This window comes from Tiliqua scincoides, chromosome 2 (assembly GCF_035046505.1).
Source record: "Tiliqua scincoides isolate rTilSci1 chromosome 2, rTilSci1.hap2, whole genome shotgun sequence".
In the NCBI taxonomy this organism is placed as follows: Eukaryota; Metazoa; Chordata; class Lepidosauria; order Squamata; family Scincidae; genus Tiliqua; species Tiliqua scincoides.
In genome coordinates, this window is record NC_089822.1 from 91,627,739 (window position 1) to 91,652,664 (window position 24,926).

Genomic DNA, 24,926 nt, shown 5'->3' on the forward strand with positions numbered 1-24,926 from the left:
AGCGAGGGTGAAAGAGAGGGAGCACCTTATGTGTACTTAAAGGGGAACATCTGAAAACAAGCAAACATTTTTTCCTCCAATGTAATTTGACATTTTGTAAGATGATTATTTTTTACACACAAGCAAGCCCTTTTGTTCTATTATCCCTCAAATTTCCAAATTCCACCCTTCAGCTTTTACAGACCTGTCCCTGTTCTCCTTCTTTAGAGAAATACACTCTCTCACACACAGGTAAGCAACTCCATGAAAAGGTGAGTTATATCAATGCAGGGAACATCAGGGTAACAGCGGTGGAGAGAGAAGCAATCAAGAACTGAATCTCATGCAGCAGCCCTGGGAGCACCTAATGGATACAACCATATCGTACAGCCTGGATGGAGAAAGGCTTTGGAAAAGCTAACTTGAAAGCTTTGGGGGGTGGGGAATGATGTATGTAGTACATTTTCTACAGCAGTGGTTCTCAAACTGGTGGGTTGCAACCCACTAGCCTGAGAACAAATGCCATTGCCCCCTTAAAGGGGTGGGAAAACGGGGAAGACAATTACATGATTCCCAGCATATCACTGGAAACCAGAAGTGGGTTGTGATTGCATTTTGCCAGTGTTTAGAGGTGTTGGGAGCCTTGCAGAGGGCTTCGCAGGGATCTCCATACAACCCCACCCTGGATGCCAGCAGAGACTCAGGTATGTTAAAAAAAAAGCCCCCTCTTCCTCCACAGTGGCGTGATCCTGGGGATCGCGTCACTGCTCATCACCCCTTCCCTACAAAAACTTATCCTGGTCCCTGAGAGTTTGAGAACCTGTGCTCTACAGGATGCACTACATCTCACTGCTCAATCACATTCCTTGTGAACCACTTTTACTGCTGTAGAAAGGCAAATCAGAAATGAATAAAGAAACAAAAAGTCCACACCTTTATGCAATGCTAAGTTTTCTTAGATTAGGTTGGTAAATGCTTTCCATTGATATGCACAGGCCTCCCACCAACTTCTATTTCTCCCAAATGGAATGATATTTTTGGTTCACTTTTCTTTTCATACTGGAGGTTTTGGCCTCCAGGTATTGGTGACAAGACTTTTTAGCTAAGTTGAAGAAAAAGCAAAGCCTTCCCTACTTAGGCCCAGATTTAACTCAGATGAAAGCATTTTTATTTTTTTTAACAGTGATGCCAATTATGCCCCATTTTTGAAAATGAATTCCCAGGATAGTGCCTCTGTGGCAATTTCATTCAGGAACCTTGACACAGAAAGATTCACAGAAATCTCTGTTTTAGCTCTTGCTCAAGTAGTTTTGCAATCCATGCAGAAATGCTATCCAGCCTATGTCTATCAAGCAGGCAAGAGGCTGCTAAATGAGAGGGTCAAATGGTAGGTCCTGGTGCTGACAAATCAGCACAGAAGTTCAGGAGGCAAAAGGCATCTTGCTGCTTTTCAGGGAGATGATGAGAATTGATTAGTGAAATGCCTGCAAGGTTTTTCAACAACCAAAGGGCAGTGAAGATGTTAAACTCATTAACTGTTTTTGCTTTCCTCCACCCCAGTTTTAGGCTTTGCTCCAACATTACTTATTTAAAATTCAAATGTTTCTTTAGGAGCACATTCCTGACACAGCTAAAACCACATCAGAAAACAAACCTAGAAGGAACCAGGAGCTCAGGTGATCCACTTATGCACTCCAGAAGACATAAAACAAAATGTGAACATCAGCTCTAGAAGCCTCAGTAGACCCTCCATTTTAAAACAGCCTTGTAAAACGGATAACCCTTCTGGCATGCCCCTGAGGTCAACAGGGTCTGGCAGTCTGGCGCTACAACTCCCGTGGAGGTTAAGCTCAACACTGGAAGCCATTGTTTGCTCAGCTTTTACACTGACTGAGGTGGCTCTGTTACAAGCATTTTGAATCCCAGAGAGGCCTTTGTATTGAAGGGGCAGCTGTGAAAATCATTGGCCTGCCTTTCCTCTTCAGCCAGAAAATCACTGTGAACTCTGGTCTTCTCATGTCCCCTGTTCAGGTACTCAAAAGTAACAGAAGCGCCTGCTTATGAAGAAGTGGCACACTGCCATATGTGTGCTGTAATGTTAAAAAAAAGAAAAAGAAAATTCCTCCTGCAGAGATGGTACATACAATACTCATTACCTCAGCACCACTACCTTGCTGGAGGATGCTGCTCAGCCTGTGATCAGGCAGAATGCCACCCCAACACATGGGTATAGATTTCAATAGCCAACAGACCATCTCTAAGCATCAAGTGTGATAACTATGGGCACAATTCCCAGCCTTGAAGAGCCCAAACAGCTGTCTCTTCTGAGCTCATAAATCTGCAGCCAACAGAATCTGAAATTCCTCTTTAGTTTTCTGAAGGGGGGAAACACCCCCAACAAGCCAAATGTTTGCAATTCTGTGCCAGAAAACCAGGTGAGGTCTGATGCCTGGCAGAGAAAGGCATTCTAGGGATAAGACAGAACAGAGATGGATCTCATGTATCCTTTAGCTAAACATGCAGGCTTGCATACGTACATTCTACAAGATTATTATGGTGCAGGTTTCATCAAAAACATGAATATAGCAAACAAGGTTCTGAGATTGGCAATAAAAAAAACCCCTGTGCTCTGCCTGTTCAAAGTTTGCATCCTTCTGACTACCAGGATGTTGACATAATCCCCCCTTGGACTTTTTCCTGGTGTACCTGGCTTTTGCACTGAGAAACATGAGACAGTCACACAGATCAAAGGTTGGCCACTGCGGGGTTCCTTTACCTCTATGAAGGACGATATGGTCAATCATGTTCCGTTTGTATTTGGTGTGGTACAGACAGAGAGGACAGCGGAGATCTTTGGGTCCTTCCTCGGGAACTGCTGAATGCCCAGCTTCCACATGCATAGTAAAAGCAGATCTGTAAATACAGAAAACAGGGGACAGGCTCAGAACTAAACCACAACCTTTAGGTAATGTTGGTTTGTTTTGGAAGCTACAGATACCACTATTCTATTTCTTTAAGGTAAAGGGTACCAAAATCTGTTGTGATGAAACTTGGACAGACATGGTTAAGAGGGCAGTGAGGAGGATCCCTGTCCATTCACTATGTCATGATCCAAACTATGGCACATACATGCAAATGTAGTTGCAGATCATGTTCTGAAACTTCTTGTCGGAAGTTTGGGAAACACGAAGCCTTTGTGAGGGCAGGGAGAAGGCAGTGAGGATCATGCCACTACTGGGGACAGAGGGTTTTTAAAATTACTGTGGGTCCTGCAGGCCCTCTGGGGGGTTTGGGAAGCCTGCAGAGCCTTCTGCAAGGTTCCCTGTACCTCCCAATGCTTGAAAATACTGAAAAATAGCCACTTCTGGTTTTGTGACGAAAATCGGAAGTGGCTATTTTTCAATATTTTCAGCCATTTGGAGGTGCAGGGAGGCTTGCAGAAGGCTTTGCAGGTTCCCTCCCCCCTCCCCACCCAGAAAGCCTGCAGGACCCACAGTAAGATTTTAAAAAACCCTCTGTGCCCAGGCAGTGGCATGATTCTGAGGATTGCCTTCCCCCTTTCCCCACCCCTTAAAGAGAAAGGGACAGTGCTTCTCAGGCTGATTGGTCGTGACCCACCAGTTTGGGAACCACTGTTCAAAACTTTATCATTATCTCCAATGCACAGCCCCATAAATATCTAACAGGATTTTTTTTCCTGCTTCAGTTAGTAAAGGAAGCAAAATGACACACAAAATAACCCAATTTTTCACACTTTTGTTGGAAATCTTCCACATACTGTCTCAGACTGGAAAGTTGAATAAAATCAACTTCAAGGATTCCAAAGTTAGGAGAATGAAGGTTTTGCTGACTGTGGAACACTACACATTCAATAGGAATTCAGTATTACTTCCCCCTAGGCTGGTTTCTAAATTCCTCTTGCTTCAGGGCATATGTCAACCTCGAACTAAAGGAGATCAGGGGGGAAAATGCTGTGGGAAGATTTGTGTCTGCACAGGATTTTTTTTTTTTTTTGCACCTTTTCTCAAAAACAGAGTACAAGTATCAGTGAGGATTGCTGCCCAGGTTGTTTCTAAAAAAATTCAGGAGCTTTCTCTGGAGTCATCCACTTATTTTTAAGGTGTGCCAAAATATAACATTGGAGGAATAGCCTGTTCCAGGAGTAGACACAAACACCTTTAAAAGAAAAGGTTCATATTTCTTGAATGTTCATACTTTTTGCCTACATATATACATTTTCTGACAGAAGAAATTCCAGCCAAGCCACACTGCTGTCAACTGCATTATTTAAAGTTTTTGACTGCTAGTACAGTTAGAAAGAGGAGACTCCTTAACAAATGTGTTGCTTGTGGGACTTTGCAAAAGTAAATATGACTATCTCAGTATCTTCCAATAAATTCATGGCCATTTAAACAACCTTGACAGCTGGTTGGTAAGCACATTGAGAGTATACTGTGACAAAGTACACAAAGAACAAGAGTAGCTTTAGACACATGAAAACAGAGGGAGGAGGATGGAAGGGACAGGAAGCAACACACCTTATGCTTCCTGTTCCCAACTGAAACATCTGAAATAGAACAAAACTCTCCCAGTACAGTGAGATTATAATGATAACCAGCACTTATATAACAGGGTGTTAATTATTCAAATTAATTTTTCATTCTTTTGTTTTATGTAACTGTCCGATCACAAATCTGTGTTTTGATAGCATTTGTACACTTTTGGTGAAAGGAAATGGAGATTGGTGAGAATGGACAACAAACAGGAACAAAGGGTCAAGATGCCTTTGCTAGGAAGTTGTGAAGGATGCAACAGTCTATTACATCCAGTTCTCTGTCTCTCAAACATTTATGTACTGCCCACATTTTTCAAGATCATTTACTACAAGGAGGACTGAGTGCTATTTTTTAGAAAACTAAAATCTGCTAGACTCAGCCATATTTTCAAGCATGTGGCTTATCTATGGCCAGGCACCCATACATTGCTAAACTCACCATTCTACCAGAAGACAAACTTATCAGATAGACACCATTTCAGATGTGACACAATCATTTGGATGCTTTCTTTCCTTACTATTCACGGCCATTCTATATTTAACCATCACAGTTCACTGAAGTTCTCCAAAGTGAGAACACACACACACCCCACTCTTGTAAAAGTACTTACTTAAAGCCTGTATAAAAGGAACAATCTTTACACTTGAAAAGCTTCTTCCCTCCATGTTTATCACGATAATGACGCCGAATGCTCTGAATATAACCCGAGGAGAACTCACAAAATTCACAGTTAAGAACGACTTCAGCTTTCTGGTCTGCTCCAGAAAGTGGGACAGGGCTAATGTTGTTATTGTTCCTTGCCAGAGCTGCTGACTGATAGTGGTTCAATTGCTGTTGGACATCTGGAGGCTCCGAATAGGAAGAATCTGCGGGGAAAAGTGAAGAGCTTGTAATGCAAACAACTGAAATGTCATGAGGACTGAAGGTTTAATGTTCAGCTTCACTAAGGCTGCAATCCTTTAAACACTTACCTGGGAGTAAGCCCCACTGAGTACAGTGGGACTTACTTCTGAACAAACATGCATAGGATTGAGCTGTAAGACGATCACATTAAGCCTTTAAAGAATATTGTTCTGTAAGTTTTTCTTCTGGGCCTCTTCAGGTGGCAGACGTCAAAAGCTAAGTCACACGTGCACATTTGTCACTTGGGGAGTACAACACCAAATAATGACTTGCATGTGCAAATGAGACACATCACCAGAGGCAACCTTTCAGACTGCTACGTGTCCACTCAAATGTCTTTTAGTGGAAACAGTCTATATGTATGGCTGAGAGGCATCTACAAAAAGACACCAAGTAATGTAAGTGCATGTACCAGCTCTGCCTTTTTTCAGGAAACATCAACTGATACATGGCAGAAGCCATAACAAAATTTTGTTTTGGATGACCATGGGCCAAATCCTATCCTTGGACTGACCTGCACGATGCAGCCTCCACTACAACCCATGGACTGGGTGGGCACCAGGGCGAGGTAAGTAAAGAAATTTTTTACTTACCTCCTCAGTCATTCCCTGGTTTCCAATGGGCCTGCTCAGATCTATACCAGATATATTTCTGACAAAAATCTGTTAGGTGCAAGGGGTGTGTTGGGCCTGGGGCAGGACTTCCGGATCTTGTTGACACCAGTGCCGCGCTAGATCCACTCTGACCTGCCCCAGCTTCTGCCCCTAACACCACTTTACCTGTTCTGGCAGCTAGTCTGCCACCTGCCATTAGGCTTACTGGCTGCTGTGCCATTGGCAGCAAGCAGCCCACTGTTAGAATGGCTTGGGAGATGGTGGCCTGCAATATCTGCCATCATATCACAGTAGAATTGGGCCATAAAAAACATAGGGCAATAGGTTTTTTTCCTACTACATAAAAACTTTGATATATACTGTCCTAACTGAAACTTTTTAACATTTCTATAAGGGTGTGGGGGTCTCATGATGGAGGGGGTATTAAAAATATTCAAGTTGCAAAAAATTGGCACAGTCTCAAAAGGAAGCAGATTAATATAGCAAAAACCTTCCTTTTATCCATAATGCACAGAGTACACCAGGATAATAACCATAATTTTATGTTACCTAGATTATGACTTCACTGAACATAAATATAGCCATATCTATTCACATCCTGGTGAAAACTCTTTAACTCACATGAATATAATTTTTTAAACAGAGATGGAAACTTAATCTACCCTAAAATTCTTGCATCACATCACAAAGAGAAAATCCAAAAAAATGTTATAACAATATAAAGGTATGGAGCATATATAAACTGAAAATCAAGATATCCTGTGCTTGAGGTTTACAAAGAAAACATCTGAATGAGTCCAGATCCCACTGAAGGGAATATCCAGTCACTGAAATTATTTTTTTCAAATTCACTCAGAAATCTAAAGAATTCCAGCACACATGAACTGCCATTCAAGTGAGAAGCCAGAGATGTGATCAGCAGGAAAGATGGAAGTAAACGGCAAAGTTATGATACTGAAAAATAAAAGGAAGTCCTAACCCTCTGCAAAGCACTTGACAGCACTTTTGCAGCAGTTATCATAATATGGCAGCAGGTGTGGTCTGGTGGTTGAGTGGAAGGCTGCTAGAGGAATGCTAAGCAGGAATAGTCCTGGTTGAATTTTGAAAGGGAGAATGAAAGCTGATAAAGCTGTCATGAGACAAACAGAACCAGGAGTCCTTGTCATTTACAGCTTGGCCGACATAAAACTGCTCCTGCTGGAAATCTTTGGCATGGGAATGGCGGGATATAAATCTCTCAAATAAATAAATAAATAACAAAATAAATCTTATCCTTGTAATAGGATTGGGCAGTAAGTGGTTTCTCAAAGAAAAAATAAAGACAGACAAATATAAGCCTATCAACAAATTATTCTTAGTTTTTGTTTTAAAGGAAAAGCAATAAGAACATTATAATCCACTGGATACATTGGAGGACTACTCCTAACTCCCAAAAGGAAAGTTAATACTAAATATCTAACCAATTAATAGACACAATCAAAAGATAGGGGACAGTGTAGAATCTTTAATGAGCAATTTTTCCACAATTATCTGCTAAATGAGTATACATAAAAACTACAAAAATTTCTGGCTTGCGGCTCAGTCTATTAGCCACTGCTCTTCGAACACATAATGCAGATGATGAATGCTGGATCATTGAGCCAGTCACCAAAGCTAACTTCTGTTGCAATCTCAGATATCCTGACATGCATTCTTCTATATCATTAAAACGTTTTAACATTAATGAACTTTTTAAAAAACACCTAAACTTTGGGCCACCAATGCAGTTCTTAAAAAGTCTATGCCACAGTTATAAGCTAGCTTCCATGACACAATGACAGCAGATGAATTGGTACCACCACAAGCAAACCATTGCCTGTAAGCTCTCTTCTCTGATACACTGCCTCATTTTCAAGTTTAGCACTTGCTTATACCAGAACAGTTTTGTAAACACAGAATAAGTGGGTGGCAATGAAGCCCCATTGCTGAATATCAGCTCCAGTTCAGCAAGTACAGTTTCCAGAATTCTTCCTCAAATTTTTCCATCTCAGAACCAAAGTTCCTGGGTATATTTTGCATATTATTTAAAGGTAAACGTCCAGGTCCAGAGGGCAGAAAGAGCTGCAGATAAATACGAAGGCCTCTTAAGGATCCGAGAAAGTCAATTTATCTCAAATTGACTCTGGATCAAGCCTTGAGTATGGAGTAACTGTACTGGTACAATACTGCTTTGGTAAAACAAAAGGGAAGCAAGTCAAGTTACAATAAAATGATGGAAACAGAACCTTGATTTTGTTTAAAAAGAACAGCAAGGATGGCAAAGTCAGATAATACTGGTAGACTCCAAACAGCCAAGTACACTACTCAAGATACTGTCAAAGCCTCGTGGACCATCAAGACATCTGCCACATCTAAAGGTACCTCCCTTACCACTTTTAAACAGGAGGTTAAATGTTAACACACTTCCATTTTGCCAGGTTTTTAAATGATTCTACATGATTTTATAAGAACATAGGAGTCCCACTGTATCAGGCCATAGGCCCATCTAGTCCAGCTTCCTATATCTCACAGTGGCCCACCAGATGCTTCAGGGAGCACACCAGATAAGAAGAGACCTGTATCCTGTTGCTACTCCCTTGCACCTCACATTCTGAGGTATGACTAATTGCATTCCCCTTTTAATTATTTTTAAATCTGTTTTATTATTTGTTGCTGCTTTTATTATCTCACTACTTGATGTTGGTGCTGTCCACCACCTTGAGTGTTTTTCTTTTAAATCTAGACAAAACCTTTTCACCCCCAACAGCAGAAACTCTCACTCCTCACGTGATAAAAGATTACTTTTGATACTTCTGTTAGTTACAAAACCAGGTGGTTATAGAGGTGTTTATCTCTGGTGAGTAAGATAGGATTACAGCCTAAATCTTACTGAAAACAATGGGCCTTCTAAAATAAAAAAATTTCAAACATCTCTAGATATGGAGCAGGAGGAGGTTGGTAACCTTCAGTCTTGAAAGACTATGGTATAAGCCTACAGCACCCAGTATTCCCAGGCGGTCTCCCATCCAAGTACTAACCAGGATGGAGGGTTACCCTGCACATGCCCAATCTTGTCTGATCTGGAAAGCTAAGCAGGGTCAGGCCTGGTTAGTACTTGGATGGGAGACCGCCTGGGAATACTGGGTGCTGTAGGCTTATACCATAGTCTTTCGAGACTGAAGGTTGCCAACCAGCAGGAGGAGGATACTAGTACAAAGCCAGAAGATTTGCATCCTGTGAGGGTTTCAGGTTGACATAGTATCGTCCCCCTCACCCTCCCCATGTATGCCTTATTACAGCCTTGAAAAGTAGGTAAGAGAGAGAGAATGGAACTTCACAGATAGAAAATTTAACCCTAAGACTAAGCCCATTACACCAATCTCGCTCTCAACAACTAATTGTGCCTCTCTTTTGGATTCTGCCCAATGTAACAGGGAGAGATACAAGAAGAGCTGAGCATGCCCCCAGTTCCTAAAACAGATTTACCCTACAGAGTCAGGAGTTCAGCTCATTGTCACAATAAAATATAGACAACAGTTTTATGACTGGTGCTTTTAGAAAGTTCTCTCTGCCATAATGAGGCCATAATGAGCCACACAGGCCATAATGAGCCGCATCTTCCTCTCTGTTGATACATACAGTTCTATATTCAGATACTTTCAGCTACAAGTGTCACCCACACCTCACAGACTGTGCTCACAGTCTTTGCTTGGAGCATGGCAAGGAATACTTTGTGTGAGTGTGTGCTATTTGTCTAAGATGGGCAAGTAATACAGTTTGGTATACATTTTTTGGAAGAAGCTTGGCACACAAGACTGGCAGGATCTGAAAAAGGCCAGGGCTAGAGCAGCCAACAACAGCAGCCAAAACAAACCTTGCTGACTGCAACTTGGTTTACTTCTCCTGGCAGAGCTTTCCCTGATCAGAATGGCACCAGCTCTCCCCCCTCCCCCCCCCCCCCAGACACACAGGACAAGAGGTATTTGGCAGATGACTGTTTGGATGTCACAACTGCATGGCAAACCTCTGTGATAATTCGGCAGGCTGACAAATCCTGTGGATTCTTCTCCAACCAGAAGAGGCATTGAAAGCCTGGTTTACAATTTTCCAGAGCAGGCATCAGAAAACTCCTACCACGCAACTTCCAAGATATTATTGTACAAAAAAGTCTAAAAGGCTCTGATTTGTTGCATTACCTTAAGTCCCCGAATAAACCACAATAATACATCTGAAGATATCAAACTTTTGCCCTGGCATGTATGGTGAAAATGGTTATGGGCAATTTTGTCAGGAAAAAAACTGCAATGAATCCAACAGCAAAAATATGACTTGAGTTGCAAGCGTCATAAAGTCAGACACATGATCACAAAGAACAACGCTGCATGTGAATTTGGCCTCTACATGAGGAAAATAGCTGGACTTGAGTTGACTGTGAAGAGAGCCACAAAGAGAAGACAGAAAAACGCAGCCCTCAGTCGCTTCCACACACCAGCAAATGAAACACATAGCTCATTTGCCGTGAACCCCACCCTTGTTTTCTTCCCACACACACAACCTCCCAGCTTGAAAATCTTCACCCTAAAGTGACACATTAAATAGCAATGAGAAATGTGTGGCAGCAGCGTGGGAAGTAGGTAGGTAAAGAAACAGAGTTCAAGAACGCTACAGATTTGCTCACTTCATGCTGCACAGATATGAGGGAGGGTGAGGCATTCTGAAGATAAGAAGCAAAACCAAGGCAGAAAGGAGCAGAGAACTTAGGAAGATCTGATAAAGCATGCTGCTATAATTTGTCCCTGGCTGATGACTACATTTTCCACAAAGAACCTGAACAAGGGCTGAAGATTCATTAACATTTGTTCTGTCCAGTAACTCACCGTACAGAGGTCTAACTCTCTCCTATGGGCACAGTACAAGCTCTACTATAATATGGTGGACTCCAGCAGCTCATTCCTGTTTACCTGTCATGTTGACTTGTACAGTGGAGTAATGTACAAGCAGGCTCTTGGGAGGGTCTCCTTGCACTGCAGGTACATTCAGAAGATAGTACATGAAGCGTGCAGTGTGAGGTCTGTGGCACTGAGGGCTCCGAGAGCTACCTGGAAACTGCTAGGAGCCATACAAATCGTTTTTTCCTTTGAAGGACTCCAACCAGCTTACATATTGTTTCCAGGTGGTTTCCAGTTGAGGAAGCTACAGAACTGAACTTGCTTAGCTTCAGCCACTGAAATACAATACATGCCTTCAAATCATTCCTGAGCTCCTGAGGTCAGCATGGCCTATCCCCACCATGTGTGCTTATGCCAAGCAAAATGGTGATACTTCAACATAACAGTGCAAAGACTTCTGCTTCTTCTAATAGTGTTCAACCTCTTTTTGCTTCCAGAGCATTACTTGTGACTCTCAGTTATGCCCAACCCACATCGTCAGGCCTGCTGCATATGCAAGGAATTCCTGCTCAGTGAAGAATGCCATACCAAGACCAGTGTTCTATTAGTGTGACACATGGCTAGGGCTGGGAGAGAAGACAGTATTTCAGTTCCCATTCCCCTGGTTCTCTCTGTGTGTTCAGTTCCAAGTATCAAAAAACATCCCTAGACTTTGGTTATGTAGACATGATCAGCACTGAAAGCCAAACAAAGTTGAGCTGTGGATGACCCAATTGCACAAGACAGTGCAATACCACCAAGGGCGCAATCCTAACCAACTTTCCAGCACTGGCATAGCTGTGCCACTGGGGCATGTGCTGCATCCTGCAGTTGGGAGGCAGTCATGGAGGCCTCCTCAAGGTAAGGTAATGTTGTTCCCTTACCTCGGAGTTGCATTGCCCTTATGTCAGTGCTGGAAAATTGGTTAGGATTGCAACCTAAGTTTTATTCCAAGCACTGAAAAATACATTTGGTGCCCTCTGAGTCTATGGCTTGGCTATTTTCATATCCATAAGATGCAAGTTACTGCACCAACTTGACCCACACCTGCAGTTTTCTGGCTGCACAGCTTTAACATCATAACATTTCATTTCTTCATTTCATGCTAACATTTCAAGTCTTAGCACATTTCCCTGGAAATAACTTCCAGGGGAAAAATGCAACTTACCTTTTAAAATAAAGGCTTTAGGATTGACACGTAACACTTGGACATTCTTTGCTTAGATCACCATATTTCTTAAAACAAGAAGAATAAGAGTGGTTTCTTTCTTTGCTATGTGCCTGTCCGTGCAAGGTTACGCCTTGATATCATTCTAGTCTCAGAATTGTTCTGAAAGACATTCTTGGCTGAAGGAAGACCAGTGGCCCCACTTCCACTCAGAGCACAAAAAGTGTATGGACACACAAGCTCAAGTCACATTTTCCCTTGAACACATAGATGAGACTCTTAAAGCAACTGTTCTGAATACTGAAAATGACAGAGGGCTCCCATCTGCTAACATTCAGGACAGTCTCCAGGGACTGCCTTGCCAGTACCATGCTTGGGTTCTCTGACTGGGAGATGTAAATCTACACTAGTTTGCCCTTTTCAACCATTGCAGATATCTTCTGAGAGCATCAGTACCTTGCTTGCTGTCCACAACTAAGCTGTATAACAACTGAGTTGTTATAAAGCAAGACTTCAACAGTAAAGTTCTTATAACCTGTATAAGCAACTTTTTAAAAAGGTCACTCTAGGCAGTAGATGGGACAAGCAAAACTTTGCCATGGACCCCAAGGGGCAGTTCAGTTATGTTCACAAATAAGCAAGATCATGACAATGAGTAGCATATGCAGACCTTAAAGTTTTAAACACTATGAAGGAAAAAGCATGGGACAGACATAAAATACAAGGGGGAATAGGAGCTTTGTCAAAGAAGTTCAGAGAGCTGAGGACAAGACAACTATTTTTCAGGAATGTGTGTTCAGCTTTCCTTTTATGCCTACCAAGAAATTATACAGCAGTCTATCAAGACTGAATTTGGAATCCTTTGATCACTCTGGCCATTAAAAAAAAAATTGAAAGCACACATTATAGATATATAGAAAGAACTGCAGAGTGGGCAGCCAGAATATTCGGACTATAAAACTGTTAGCTTTTCAGAAAAAGGTTGGAAAGATGTTATCTATATTCCTTTGAAACTTTTTAATCTTTCTCCCCCTTTGAATTATGTACATGTACAGGTCTGAATGGATGAGAGGGAGGGCAATGCTATACAACTTCTTGCACAAGTGTCAAATTCGCTTAGAAGGGAAATGAACGTAATCCAAAGAAAGTTAAAATGAATTTGGAAGGCACCTGGCCCCATACTGCTCTGTCTGAAGTCTTTAAAAATAAAATTTGCCATTGATTATTCTCTAGATGGAAAAAAAAAATCCCATAAAGGGTTACAATGTGGTGGATCATAAATTACAGAGAAATATCAGTGCTATCTATATGCACCTATTGGAAAGAGAAAAGCACCTGGAAACCAAAGTGATTCTGCCAATTTAATCTTTGATTTACTATAAAAGGCTTGCTTGCATTTTAATGTTTAAAAGGGGATGCAATTCTCCACAACAGAGACATTTGGAAATGTGCAATTAGCTGCCACATCTCTACACCACATCTTCATAAGAGCAATAGAGAGATACTAATGAGAAGGGTTTCTTTTCAAAGATAAGACTGTGAATTAACTAGAACACCCACCCACCCACTGAAGCATTCAGAACATAAATACAATGAGGAAAAACATTTCTGTGGTTTGACTTTGTGCTCTGGGAGTTACAGTACACTTCAGCCAAAATGTTAAGCACTGTAAAGGTGACAATGAGAAACTTACAGCCCAATCCTAACATGCCCTGGAGCAGGCAGGCCACCTGGCCTGTGCTGCATTCAGAGCATGGCTGGGCTGGGTTGCAGCACAACTCAGAGTAAAAGGAATTCTATCCTCTTACCCTGTGTTGTGAGGCAGCTGCCCTATGGGGCTGCACCACCTAAAGAAGTGGGGCAGATCCGAGTGGCCCGGTGTAAGGCCCAGCTGCTCAGAAGGGGAGTTAGGCCTAAGTGGCAGATCCTGGTACCACCCCCCTCCTGGGACTGGGACTGGTCCTCCTACCAGCCGATTGCCCACCCTCCCCCCTTCCCAGGATGCCTTTGTTCTGCCCTCCCGCACCGTCTGCAGCCCCCTGTGCCAGCTGCCCTCAACTGGTGCAACTCACTGGCCGAAATCCAGGAAGCAGTGTGAAGAGGCTGGTGCGTCCTTGTGCCAATCTCCCTGACTCTCAAGTATGCTGTATGGCACATTTGTGACACTCCCGGGCCGGTGCAAGGAACTTGCACCAGCCCAAGGATGACCTAGTATTGCACCATAAGAATGCGCTTCTATCCCCCCTTACAATGAATGGGTCTTTAGAAAATGCTTTACTTTCACTGCACGTTTTCTTATGTTTTTCTCTTCCTATCACTCTTGGCTGACTGTTGCTTTCCAACGGGAAAATGTTGCATTTATAAAAGCAAAGTCATTTAGGAGGACATCAGCTTCTAGACTGGACTCCTCTTATTGTTTCGTCAGTCTTCCATTTCTAAATAAAATATGATCTGGATATTATTTTGGCTGTTAAAGCAGCACATGCCCCACAGATGCTACCTGCAGCAGCATGGGAATGCTACCCCGTGTCATGAGTAGAATGATGTCATTGGATGGCACCTGCTCCTAGCCAAGGCTGACTGCAGCCGATTGTGATTGGCTAAAGCAGGGGCCTTAGCACAGCCTGCAGCAAGCCTCTTTCTGGCCAACCTCTTGTCCCCTCAAAGCCTCTGGCCCACTCAACTGAATATGACCAGAACTGTGTTCTGATTGTGTCTGGAGGGTGTTCTGAGGGCCAGAGAGATTGAATGAATGAGCCCATTCATTTATTCACTCATCTAAGTTCCATCTCTAATTTATTTATTTAAATCTTATACTTAAATTTTTTTCCAGCCCTCCACACCACGCCAGATATTTGATGCGGCCCTCTGGCCAAAAAGTTTGGAGACCTCTAGGCTAGAGGGTAGGGGACATGGCTTGAGGTAGCCTTCAAAGGCAGCAGAGCAGGTGAGGTTGGGCAAAGAGAAGGACAAAGATGGAGGGTGTGTAATGGATTTCAATGAAGCATAGGATGCAAATCATATGACAAATGTGGTACAGGCACATGCAAGAGAGATGCTACTCTTCTGCATGTTCTGATAATGCCATAGCAAGGCCACTGTTATATACGATATATTGGACTGACCTTGAGGACAGTTTGGAACCCTCAAGTAGTCCTGAAAAACTGCAGTTCAACTTTTATCTGAAACCAGCCGTCAGTCACAGGTAGCTTTGATTCTTTACAATCTTCACTGGTTGCCAGTTTGTTTCTGGCCTGAATTCAAGGTGCTGCTTTGGGCTGTGAATGCTCTAAAATAAATAGCCTGGATCCAGGATACCTTAAGGCAGTGTGAGCTGTGGCTTCACAGGGAGCCACGGGAACCAGCCAGGAAAGCTGCAGAATCCTTGCAAAAAAACTCATTCCCCTATACAACCCACCCCGTCAATAGGATTGTAGCCCCAATGGAGAACCATGGCCAATGGCCCAGTAGGTCAAGAAAGCTGCCAGTCAAAAAAAGTTTGGGAATCACACATTAAGCCAATGATTTTCAACCACTGTGCCATGGGTGTGCTGCAAATGGTCTGCAAATGTGCTGTGGGAGTTTGGGGGAAGGTCACATATTAGTAAGGCCACTGGGGTATGTGAGCTCCCCAGCCGGCAGTGTGGTGTCTTTCAATTGTCAGAAAACTGATGGTGTGCCTTGACAATTTTAGCACCATGTCTATGTGGCATGAGAAGAAAAAGGCTGAAAATCATGGCCTTAAGGACCATCTCCTCCCTAATACCTCCCCTTAGAAATCTTTTGGAAATCTACTTATTCATGAGCCAGCACTGTCAAAGAGTGTCATTTCTCAAGAATAGAGCTATTCGGCATTGGCACTAGTGCTGTATGACTGTCTCCAGAGAGATCTAACAAGCGTGTTCACTTGATGTTTCCAACTGGTTGCTGAATATTATACTTTGCCAAGCCTTTGTGGTTATGTGTACTGAAATGTGTTACCACTATGTTGAGAACATTTACAATTTTTATGAATTGGTGAACTCTTGTATTTTTAAAGTGGTTTTATGAGAATTTTGTGTGTGTGTTATATTGGAAGCTGTGTTGCCTGCAAATGATGCAAACCAGACAGTGCACTCATCATAGAAAACTCAGACCAAAGATATTCCAAAAATGTAGTTCTAGGTTTGTTTGCTATGTATAATGACACATTTCTTTTACTACAGCTACCCCCCAAAACAGCTTTGGGGTCTTTGGAGGTTCTTGATGGAGGTGGGAGGCAGGGCTGACTTTAAGCCAATGGGACCACTTTTTCCCATTGGGCCCTGTACCTTAGCCCTCTTCCCACACTAGGGTAATCTAGTGATGTCAAATGCACACAACACCACATAGCAATGGACATATTGAATTTTCTTCTAAACAAATAATAAAATTAATATTTTTACTAAATTATTTCACACTCACTAAAACAAGTGGTTTTGTAACTATTTACTTGTTAAAGATAATCTACACATTTTGTTTGTTTACTTGTAGGCTTACATGTATGCAATTTTATATTAAAATGTACTTGAATCCATAAACTCACATGCACTTTTTAAGCACATATTTTGATTGCTTTCCATTCTACCATAGAGCTATAAAGTCTATAATACATTTTATTTATATCTCTAAGATTCTACAGGCCTTGGCTGTAAATGGCCAACATGCACAAAATGAGGGAATGGGGCTCCTGTAGAAAACTAGACAAAGAAAAAATGGAGCTCTGCAGAACAGAATCCAGAGTCCTGAGTCCAGAGCCAATGAGTCACAGTAGGCATCTCATTTCAGCCCTTCATGATACAGTGTCTCCCAATAGCAACGGGCCTCAAATTTCTAGAAAGGGATAGAATATATGGCACTGAGTGTTCATATTAATGACTAAACTATATTCCAGGCCTTTTGGCTAATTTTATTTTTATTGCCATCTGCTGGCTTTTCCTCTTCTCAGGTGCTCTTCAGGAAATAAAAATAACACTGTGAAGAAAACTTGAAACAAATTCTCTGAAAATGTGAACAAAAAGAAAGCTTCTGTTTTGAACATTAGTGGCACAATGCTTGCATACAGAGTGGACAAATATTTTTCTTGGCACATGCAGAACAAGAGGGCCCTCATCACCAAACTCCAGGAATAGGTGGGAAGTACATTGTAATGCTCATGCTATCTCTCTCTCTCTCTCTCTCTCTCAGAGAGAGAGAGAGAGAGAGAGAGTATGTCTTACTCCTCTAAAATGACATTAGCACAGCAGACTGGATGGCAAGAAACTAGAAACCTTCTGTGAGAACTTGATAGCAAGCACAGAGGCTCTGAAATAGGAACAGAGAGGTCATTTCCTGCTGTCTAAACAGAAGGTTACTGTTTCTTTCTTTCTTTCTTTTTTTAAGCACCTCAATGTCAGTGTGATTATGGATTCCACAACCCTGTGTGGAAAAAATTTCTGAGCACAATTGTGAAGGGAAGTTCCAGACCTTACCAGGAGAACAACAGCCTGCAGAGAGGGGATGAGGGATTTTTTTGGTGGCACAGCAATCAGCATCAGTGGCACATTGCTACAAAGTGCCCTTTACCTCACTGTGTCTTTAAGCGATGCCAGCAATGTTTCAGTGAGCGGTAGGTTTCAAATGTGTGTCCAATCCTGTGCAGGTAGGAAGCTAATCCACAAATGCTACTGAAGCCAACTTCTGCCTCTTCCTGGACCCCCATTTTGACATAAACCAGTTCAATAATTCTGCTAAACGTTCCTAAACAGCAACCTACATGAAATGGTCAACTATTTGAGCACAGTCGGCTTTAACACTGACCAAACAAAACCAAGTGGGACACAAAGGAAGCAACATCCAGAAAGGAATGCATCCTCTATAAACACACCTGCTCCCCCCCCCCAAGGGTTTCTCTTTCAAGAACAGCATCCTACACTGTCCCAAAAACACTGGTTAAACATTTTTAAAAAGTAGTTGGGAGGGGAGAGTTGATGTCTTAGATGTTTTAAGACAAGTTTAACCCATCTCTGCCTGGCCCACAGGTGTACACATTTGATCCCTGCTGCGTATATGCAAGTTGGGCAAAAATAGTTTAACATGAAGACTAGCATGCAGGAGAGAGTGAATGCTGCTAAATGGAATTATCTCTAGGTTGATGCTTTTCAACCAGTGGTAATAGCAAGTCACATGGTACTTTGACCCAGTGGCACAGTGATCATGTTGGGGTTCTTGGTGAGGTGGTAGTTGCAAAAACAAAAGGTTGAAAAGCCCTAGTCTTTGAGAACCTAGCTTTACAAATGCATGTGGTTTGTGCACATGTTAATCATAGGCTTGGAGTAGAAAAACAGACCAGTCTTTGGAAAATACTGTATCTGGGGTCTTTTTTTTATTTTCAACAGCCTTCAGAGATTAATGCTTAACAGAATCTCAACAAGAATCCAGTAAAATTCAAATAATTCCACATTTTACCAAAACCCACTGTTTCATCACTATAACAGTGCAATCCTATACTCAGAGGTTCCATCAACTTTAATGGGATTTACTACCTAATAAGTGTGTAACAGTTTTCATTTTAAATATAGCAATTCTGTCTATTACCATTTGAAACCAAAAATACATGTCTGTACATTTGAAATGCATATGCATAGGGCTTGGTATCTATAAATTCATTTATATACATATTCCTAGCAGGTTAATTGTAATGGAATTTTCTCTCTGAAACCAATGTTTTTTTAAAAGATTTTTTTACTATTTAAAAAAATAGCAGCAAGGACACTCAAATTTATTAATACAAATCCAAATATATATTTCTCTTTACAGCTCTGAAGTATGTACTCTGAGATCTTGTATGAACTTCTACAGGTTTAAAATTATTCATGTAATTTGGAACTTTGCAGTTCATAAATCAAATACATAAAAATAATAAATTGCAAAGTTAACCTAGTAATACACACTGGAAGATTGCAAAGTATGTTGTTTATATTAAAGTAACCACCAAATAAGAAACTGTAAATCAGAACATTGCTGTCATGTTGGACCTACATTAAGAAGATGATATAATCTCAGCACATTCTGTCTCCTAGGATTTATGTAGTCATAAATCAAAAAAGGAAACATTAAGAACCTCCTTGACAAGTTTTCCCAAATGCATTAAAGTATGAATTTGAATGGCAGAAGTTTGTGGAACAGGAACTTTTGCTTAAATATTTGCTTTCATGGCTATTCTTAATGGGTATCAGTTCTCTATTCTTGATTATCTGTCTTTGCGTTTATTTTTTTTTAGAAAACAGAAGTCCCATTCACTAACTGAGATTGTTAGCTGTGAAAGATTTTATGTTGGTGCAGCTAGCATATTTCTTTATTGTTGTTTAAATTGAATGTTTTGTTATTTTTGAGCTCTCAATGTTGCATATTTTCAGTTTTTGGCACAATATTTTAAACCTTATCATTTTAACACTATGGCATTATTTTTCCCCCAGCGCAACTTGTTAAAATTATTAAGAATTTTGTTAAATGTGCTGATGTATATTTTGTACAGAAATTAAGTCCAAGGAAGTACTGAATGGCAATTGACATCACCGGTTAGCAAAATAGAGAACATTTTAGTCAAAATTATAAAAACTGCTTTAAGTGTGTCCAACAATCTGGGCATACCAAACCGCATGTTCGACTTTGCCCTTGAACAGTGGGTCTTCTCCATCCAGTATAACAAACAGCTTTTGAAAGTATCCCTTAGTTTGCCATGCAGCCAGTGGAGGATGGAGGGAGGGCAGTTACTGACAGAAACTGAAATCCCTGCTGAACAGGAAGACTTGATATATATATTTTTTAAACCAGCCACTTGTTTGCTTTGAAGTCTGAAGGCAGCCCAAAAGACCACGGCAGAGAAAGTGAAAGTGACAGAGGAATGGTAAAAGTTTTTTTTTTTTTTGCATCATTATATAATTAATTGTAGAACTAATACAATGAGAATGATGTTGCCAAAATTAAGCAGTTGCAAGTCCTGTTGATTTCAGCAGGGGAAAATTACAGATGTGCTCAGCCCTCCAATTGCAGAAATCAGTGAGTCTTGAAAGTGCTTTAATTATTTTTTTTTATAAGTAGCCTTGAGTGCCATATGGCAAAAGAGATGCCTAGCTATCCTAATAAAGAAATATTATTCATTCCTGATAGCACGTGCATTGACTTAGGTGGCCTATAGTGCACAAACAACACAATCTCCTTGATTAACACTGTTCATTACCATTTAATAGCCCAACATTTCAGCCACATAGTTCCCATTCATGAAAAAAACATACCAAGTCCATTTGATGGCATCCCTACTCATGCTCACCACTTGCTCTCATTCTGAGCCAATTCTGTACCATCAGCAAATTAACTAGATCACAGCTTGTCCTCAAATATAGGTTGCTTACACACACTAAAACAGTAGAGAGCCTCCCAAATGCATATTGCTCCGATGCCACACTTTATATTTCCTGCAGCTGGACATAAAATCTCACCTGTATCTTCCGCTCTCAGTGTATTTTTTAAGCAATATCTTATCTATTCCTGATGCATGACCAGCAGAGTGCAATTTAAACACAAGCCAGAGTCATGTGGCTCTGTTACTCCCTTCTAGACACTGAAAAGCAAATCGAGTCACTACCACAGACCAAATTAACAAAGACTATGGCCACTGCCATAAAAGCCAGAAAATTATTGGAGGGAGTCCTTCCTTTATCAAGTGATGCTGAGAATGTCAATTTGATTATTTCAACACCTGCAACCTGACAGCCTCTTTAGTAGGTTGCTTCCATAATTGTCAAAAATAATTTGATTAATAAACCTATTAGTAAAGGGTGAATGAATATTTGCAACACATTTGCTCTATCTCTGAAGCTGGCCTGGCTAACAGAGTCATCCTGATAAGATGTGTGCTGGCTGCATATTGTTAGGAAGCAGCCACAGAGAAAACACATTTGAAAAAGAAAGGAACCTCCCCACCCCCACAATTAAACATAAAAAGAAAATCCTACCTCAGGGCTGCTTTACACACCCTGCTTTTTGGAAGCCCTGTAATATATGTTAAGGGTACATCTAAAATATAAAGTGTGAATGTCACAGACATGCACCATACGAGAACACTTGTCAGTGAGTTGCAACTGGTTGTGGCTTCTCATTGAATGTATACTCAGTATCAAAAGTGGGTTTGCTGTGTGCCAACTAACAGCAAGTATTCAAATTAACCAGTCTCCAAAGCCCTTAAGAAGTGCTCACAATGCTTGCAATAAAAAACACAAACTCTGTTAAATCACAATTACAAAACAGGACACCACCACCCCAAATTGCTCAGTAGTAGTAGTAGTAGTAGTAGTAGTAGTAGTAGTAGTAGTAGTAGTAGTAGTAGTAGTAACTTTATTGTCATTGTGCTACAGCACAATGAAATTTATGCACCTTTGAGATACAAGCATAAATATATACTACAATTCTGACAATCACACTCTACACTCACCCACACATTCTATACGACATGCATCATAATATAAAAACAGTATAACAGACCATAATGCCCAGGAGCATGGTAACAACTATATCGCCTTATTCAACGTAATTATGGCTGTGGGATAAAAACTGTTCAGGAATCGTGTGGTGCGTGCTCTAATAGTTCTGTACCGTCTACCAGAAGGCAACAGTTCAAAGAACTTATGAGCCGGATGGAAGGGGTCTCTTGGAATACTATGTGACTTCTGCAGATAGCGAGATGTATAGATGTCCTCCAAAGCTGGTAGATGAAGGTTGATCATGTGTTGTGAGATCTTAATAATTCTCTGCAGAGCTTTTTTGTCTCCTGCAGAGCAATTTCCGTACCACAACAAGATATCATAGGTTAGGACACTCTCACTGGTGCAACGATAGTAAGGCACAAGCAGCTGCTGTGACAAATTTAACCTCCCAAGCTTCCTCAGAAAATATAACTGCTTTTGTGCCTTTTTAATCAACATGCTAGTGTTAATAGTCAATGAGAGGTCCTCAGTGATGTAAATACCTATTATTTGTGGATTATAGTTCTTCTTTTAACACCATTCTACCTAGCAGGCTGTTTTTTAAAATGACTAGTTTGGTCATACAGCAAGACATTTGTCTGTGGATAAAGGACTTTTTGACAAATAGGCCACAGTCAGTTAGGATGGGCTCTTATCATTCTTCCACTCTGATATTAAATACAGGAGCTCCCCAAGGCTGTGTGCTGAGCCCCTTCCTCTATTCCCTGTATACACATGATTGTACCCCATCACATAACACCAATGAAATTATAAAATTTGCAGACGATACTACAGTGGTGGGGCTTGTTAGCGGGAACGATGAGCCTGCTTATAGGAAGGAGGCACAGGAGTTGTGATTGTGGTGCAAAGAAAATAATCTCTCACAACATCAAAAAAACCTAAAGAACTTATAATTGACTTCCGGAAAAGGAGGGATGTACACACACCATTATACATAAATGGTGAGGAGGTGGAGAGGGTTGCTAGTTTCAAATTCCTAGATATTTACATCACAGAGGACCTCTCATGGACTATTAACACCAGTACTAGAACAAGCAACAGTGTGCCTCAGAAGATTAGCTTCCTTTATCTCACTTTTGTTTAGGAATAACTATTATTCCTAAGGGCTCACTATAGCAGGAGCTGGTTCCAAGACAAGATTTCATTGTGGTAGAGGGATCTAATAACACCAAACCGGAAACTGAAACATCCACAGATAACTGGAATCACAGCTTAGCTTCCTTATGTATTCTTTAGCTTCTCTAGAAAGATCAACCTGAAAGCAAGCTGTCAGTGGTTCCCCACCCATGGGCTAAAACCTTTGCTTGCGGAAGAATGGTCAAAGGGTATAGCATAAGCTAATGCCTTAAGAAGTGTACATTGGGTGCTTACCACCTTGTACGAAGATGACAGTTCATAGATTCGTAAGGTCAGCCAAGACCAAGAGGATTACACAATCTGACCTACATTATATCATCTGCAATCTATTCCACCCTATATATGGACACCACCTCATAATGCTGCAAGAATAATCAACAGAACTCGTGATTTTCTACTGCTGAGATCCAGAAACACGTAACTGTTACAAACGAAATGCCTCAACCAGACTGCAAATATTCTGAAGAACCAAAGTTACCATAACTCTCAGAACGCTTTCCGCACAGGTGCCACATTTCACCTTCACATTTCATACAAAATATCAGACAGCCAATGTGGACATTATACAGGATGTTCCTTTACCACTGTTAAAGGTTGGGACTAGGCTACAAAATTAAAGATTATGTTGATACAGATCTTAACCATGGTTGATAAAAACAAGTTCCTTCTCAAGCAGGGATTTTCAAAAGTTGATTTCACGTTCTGGCTAAGATGGAAAACTAAGTGTAATCATGATTAAGGCTGGTGCAAATTTACCTTTAACCCTTCCTTAATGGTTTAGGTTCATGCTGAATTTGCAAGAGAAGGGATGGGCGGTGGGGAGGTGATCCCACGGTCCATCCCTTACTATATTTTACTGATGGGCACTGATTGGAACTGGCTCCAAATGGCCTCGCGTACATTTGGAGGAAAACATATTTTTGCAATACTGTACTACTAAGAATTGCCATACTATTGGTTACAGCCGAAAATGAACAAAATTTCAGGCTTGTTCCTATAACACCTATGTTCGCCCTGTGATCCTCAGCTGGGCAGCACTTGCAATATACTTTTGCTTCTTTCATTCTAAAGCAGTCGATTATAACATAGGACCCTGAGACACTCACCCTGAGAAATGCAGACAAAACAAAATACTTTAAATGCCAGTTATAGGGCTGGAGAGTGATTTAGCATAGCTCTTCTGCAGTTCATTAACATCAATTTTGATTGCGATTTGCTAATTTGAAAATGTATCCCCCCCCTCTGCAAAATGCAAAGCTTGATGAAGCTGCCTTAAAAAAATTAAAGAAGTCAATTTGATTTCTCTTTCCAATTCTTTATTTTTTGGGGAAAGCACCTCTTACCATTAGAGTCTTCCACTTCTTCAGCAGTAGCGGGGTTCTTGGAGGCATGTTGAGCATGCGAGGTTACAAGGCTGATAATGCGCGGTCTTGGTAGAGTCAGTGCCTTCCCATGCACTTTCAGGGAATGCTCTTTCAGCTGGCTGATTGTCATGGTGGAAAATGAGCAGGAGGAGCATTTGTAGGCATGTTCACCTGGGTGAGCGAAATAACAGGCAAGTCATCAGCTCACAAGATGAGAGGAGAAAAACGTAGGAAAGGAGAAGAGGGATGGGTGGGGGGGAAGTATCTTTCTCCTCCTATCGAACTCAGCAGTGAGAATCCAATTGTTTCCTCCTCAGGGTGGTCCTAAAAAAACTGTCCTATTTCTATTGGACACAGGTTCAATGCATACATCTGCCACCATCCTCTTTGGCTCATGATAGTGATCCCTTGCACATGATGAATTGATGAGTTGACTCATTCATCACAAGCAGAAGCTGCCCGTTTTGCATGCCACCCGAAAGCCATAATGAGATGACTGTCTCCTTTCCCTCCATGGTGGAGGGAATCCGGAAAGGGAAGAAAACGGGTATGTGAAGGAGCATGGAAACTCTCCCACTTCCCATGTCTCCCTAAACACAACGCCAGTCCTGGGGGAGCATGGGAATCACAAGAATGGGTCTGTGACAGCAGCTACAGAATGGCAGAATTTATTTATGAGAACAAAATTCCTGCTCCACTTGCAAGATTCAAGAAGAG

General features: G+C 41.3%; 1 protein-coding gene across 2 annotated transcripts in view; it reads right to left on the reverse strand.

The window, feature by feature from the left end:
* Positions 1-24,926, reverse strand: part of ZNF462 (zinc finger protein 462) — a 147,247-nt gene that overhangs the window by 19,369 nt on the left and 102,952 nt on the right. For both annotated transcript variants that reach the window (XM_066616079.1, XM_066616078.1), the window contains exons 7-9: positions 24,189-24,380; positions 5,146-5,401; positions 2,756-2,892 (exon numbers count right to left, since the gene is read on the reverse strand). In XM_066616079.1, the coding sequence (XP_066472176.1) occupies positions 2,756-2,892; positions 5,146-5,401; positions 24,189-24,380 (585 nt within the window). The remainder of the gene's footprint in view (positions 1-2,755; positions 2,893-5,145; positions 5,402-24,188; positions 24,381-24,926) is intronic.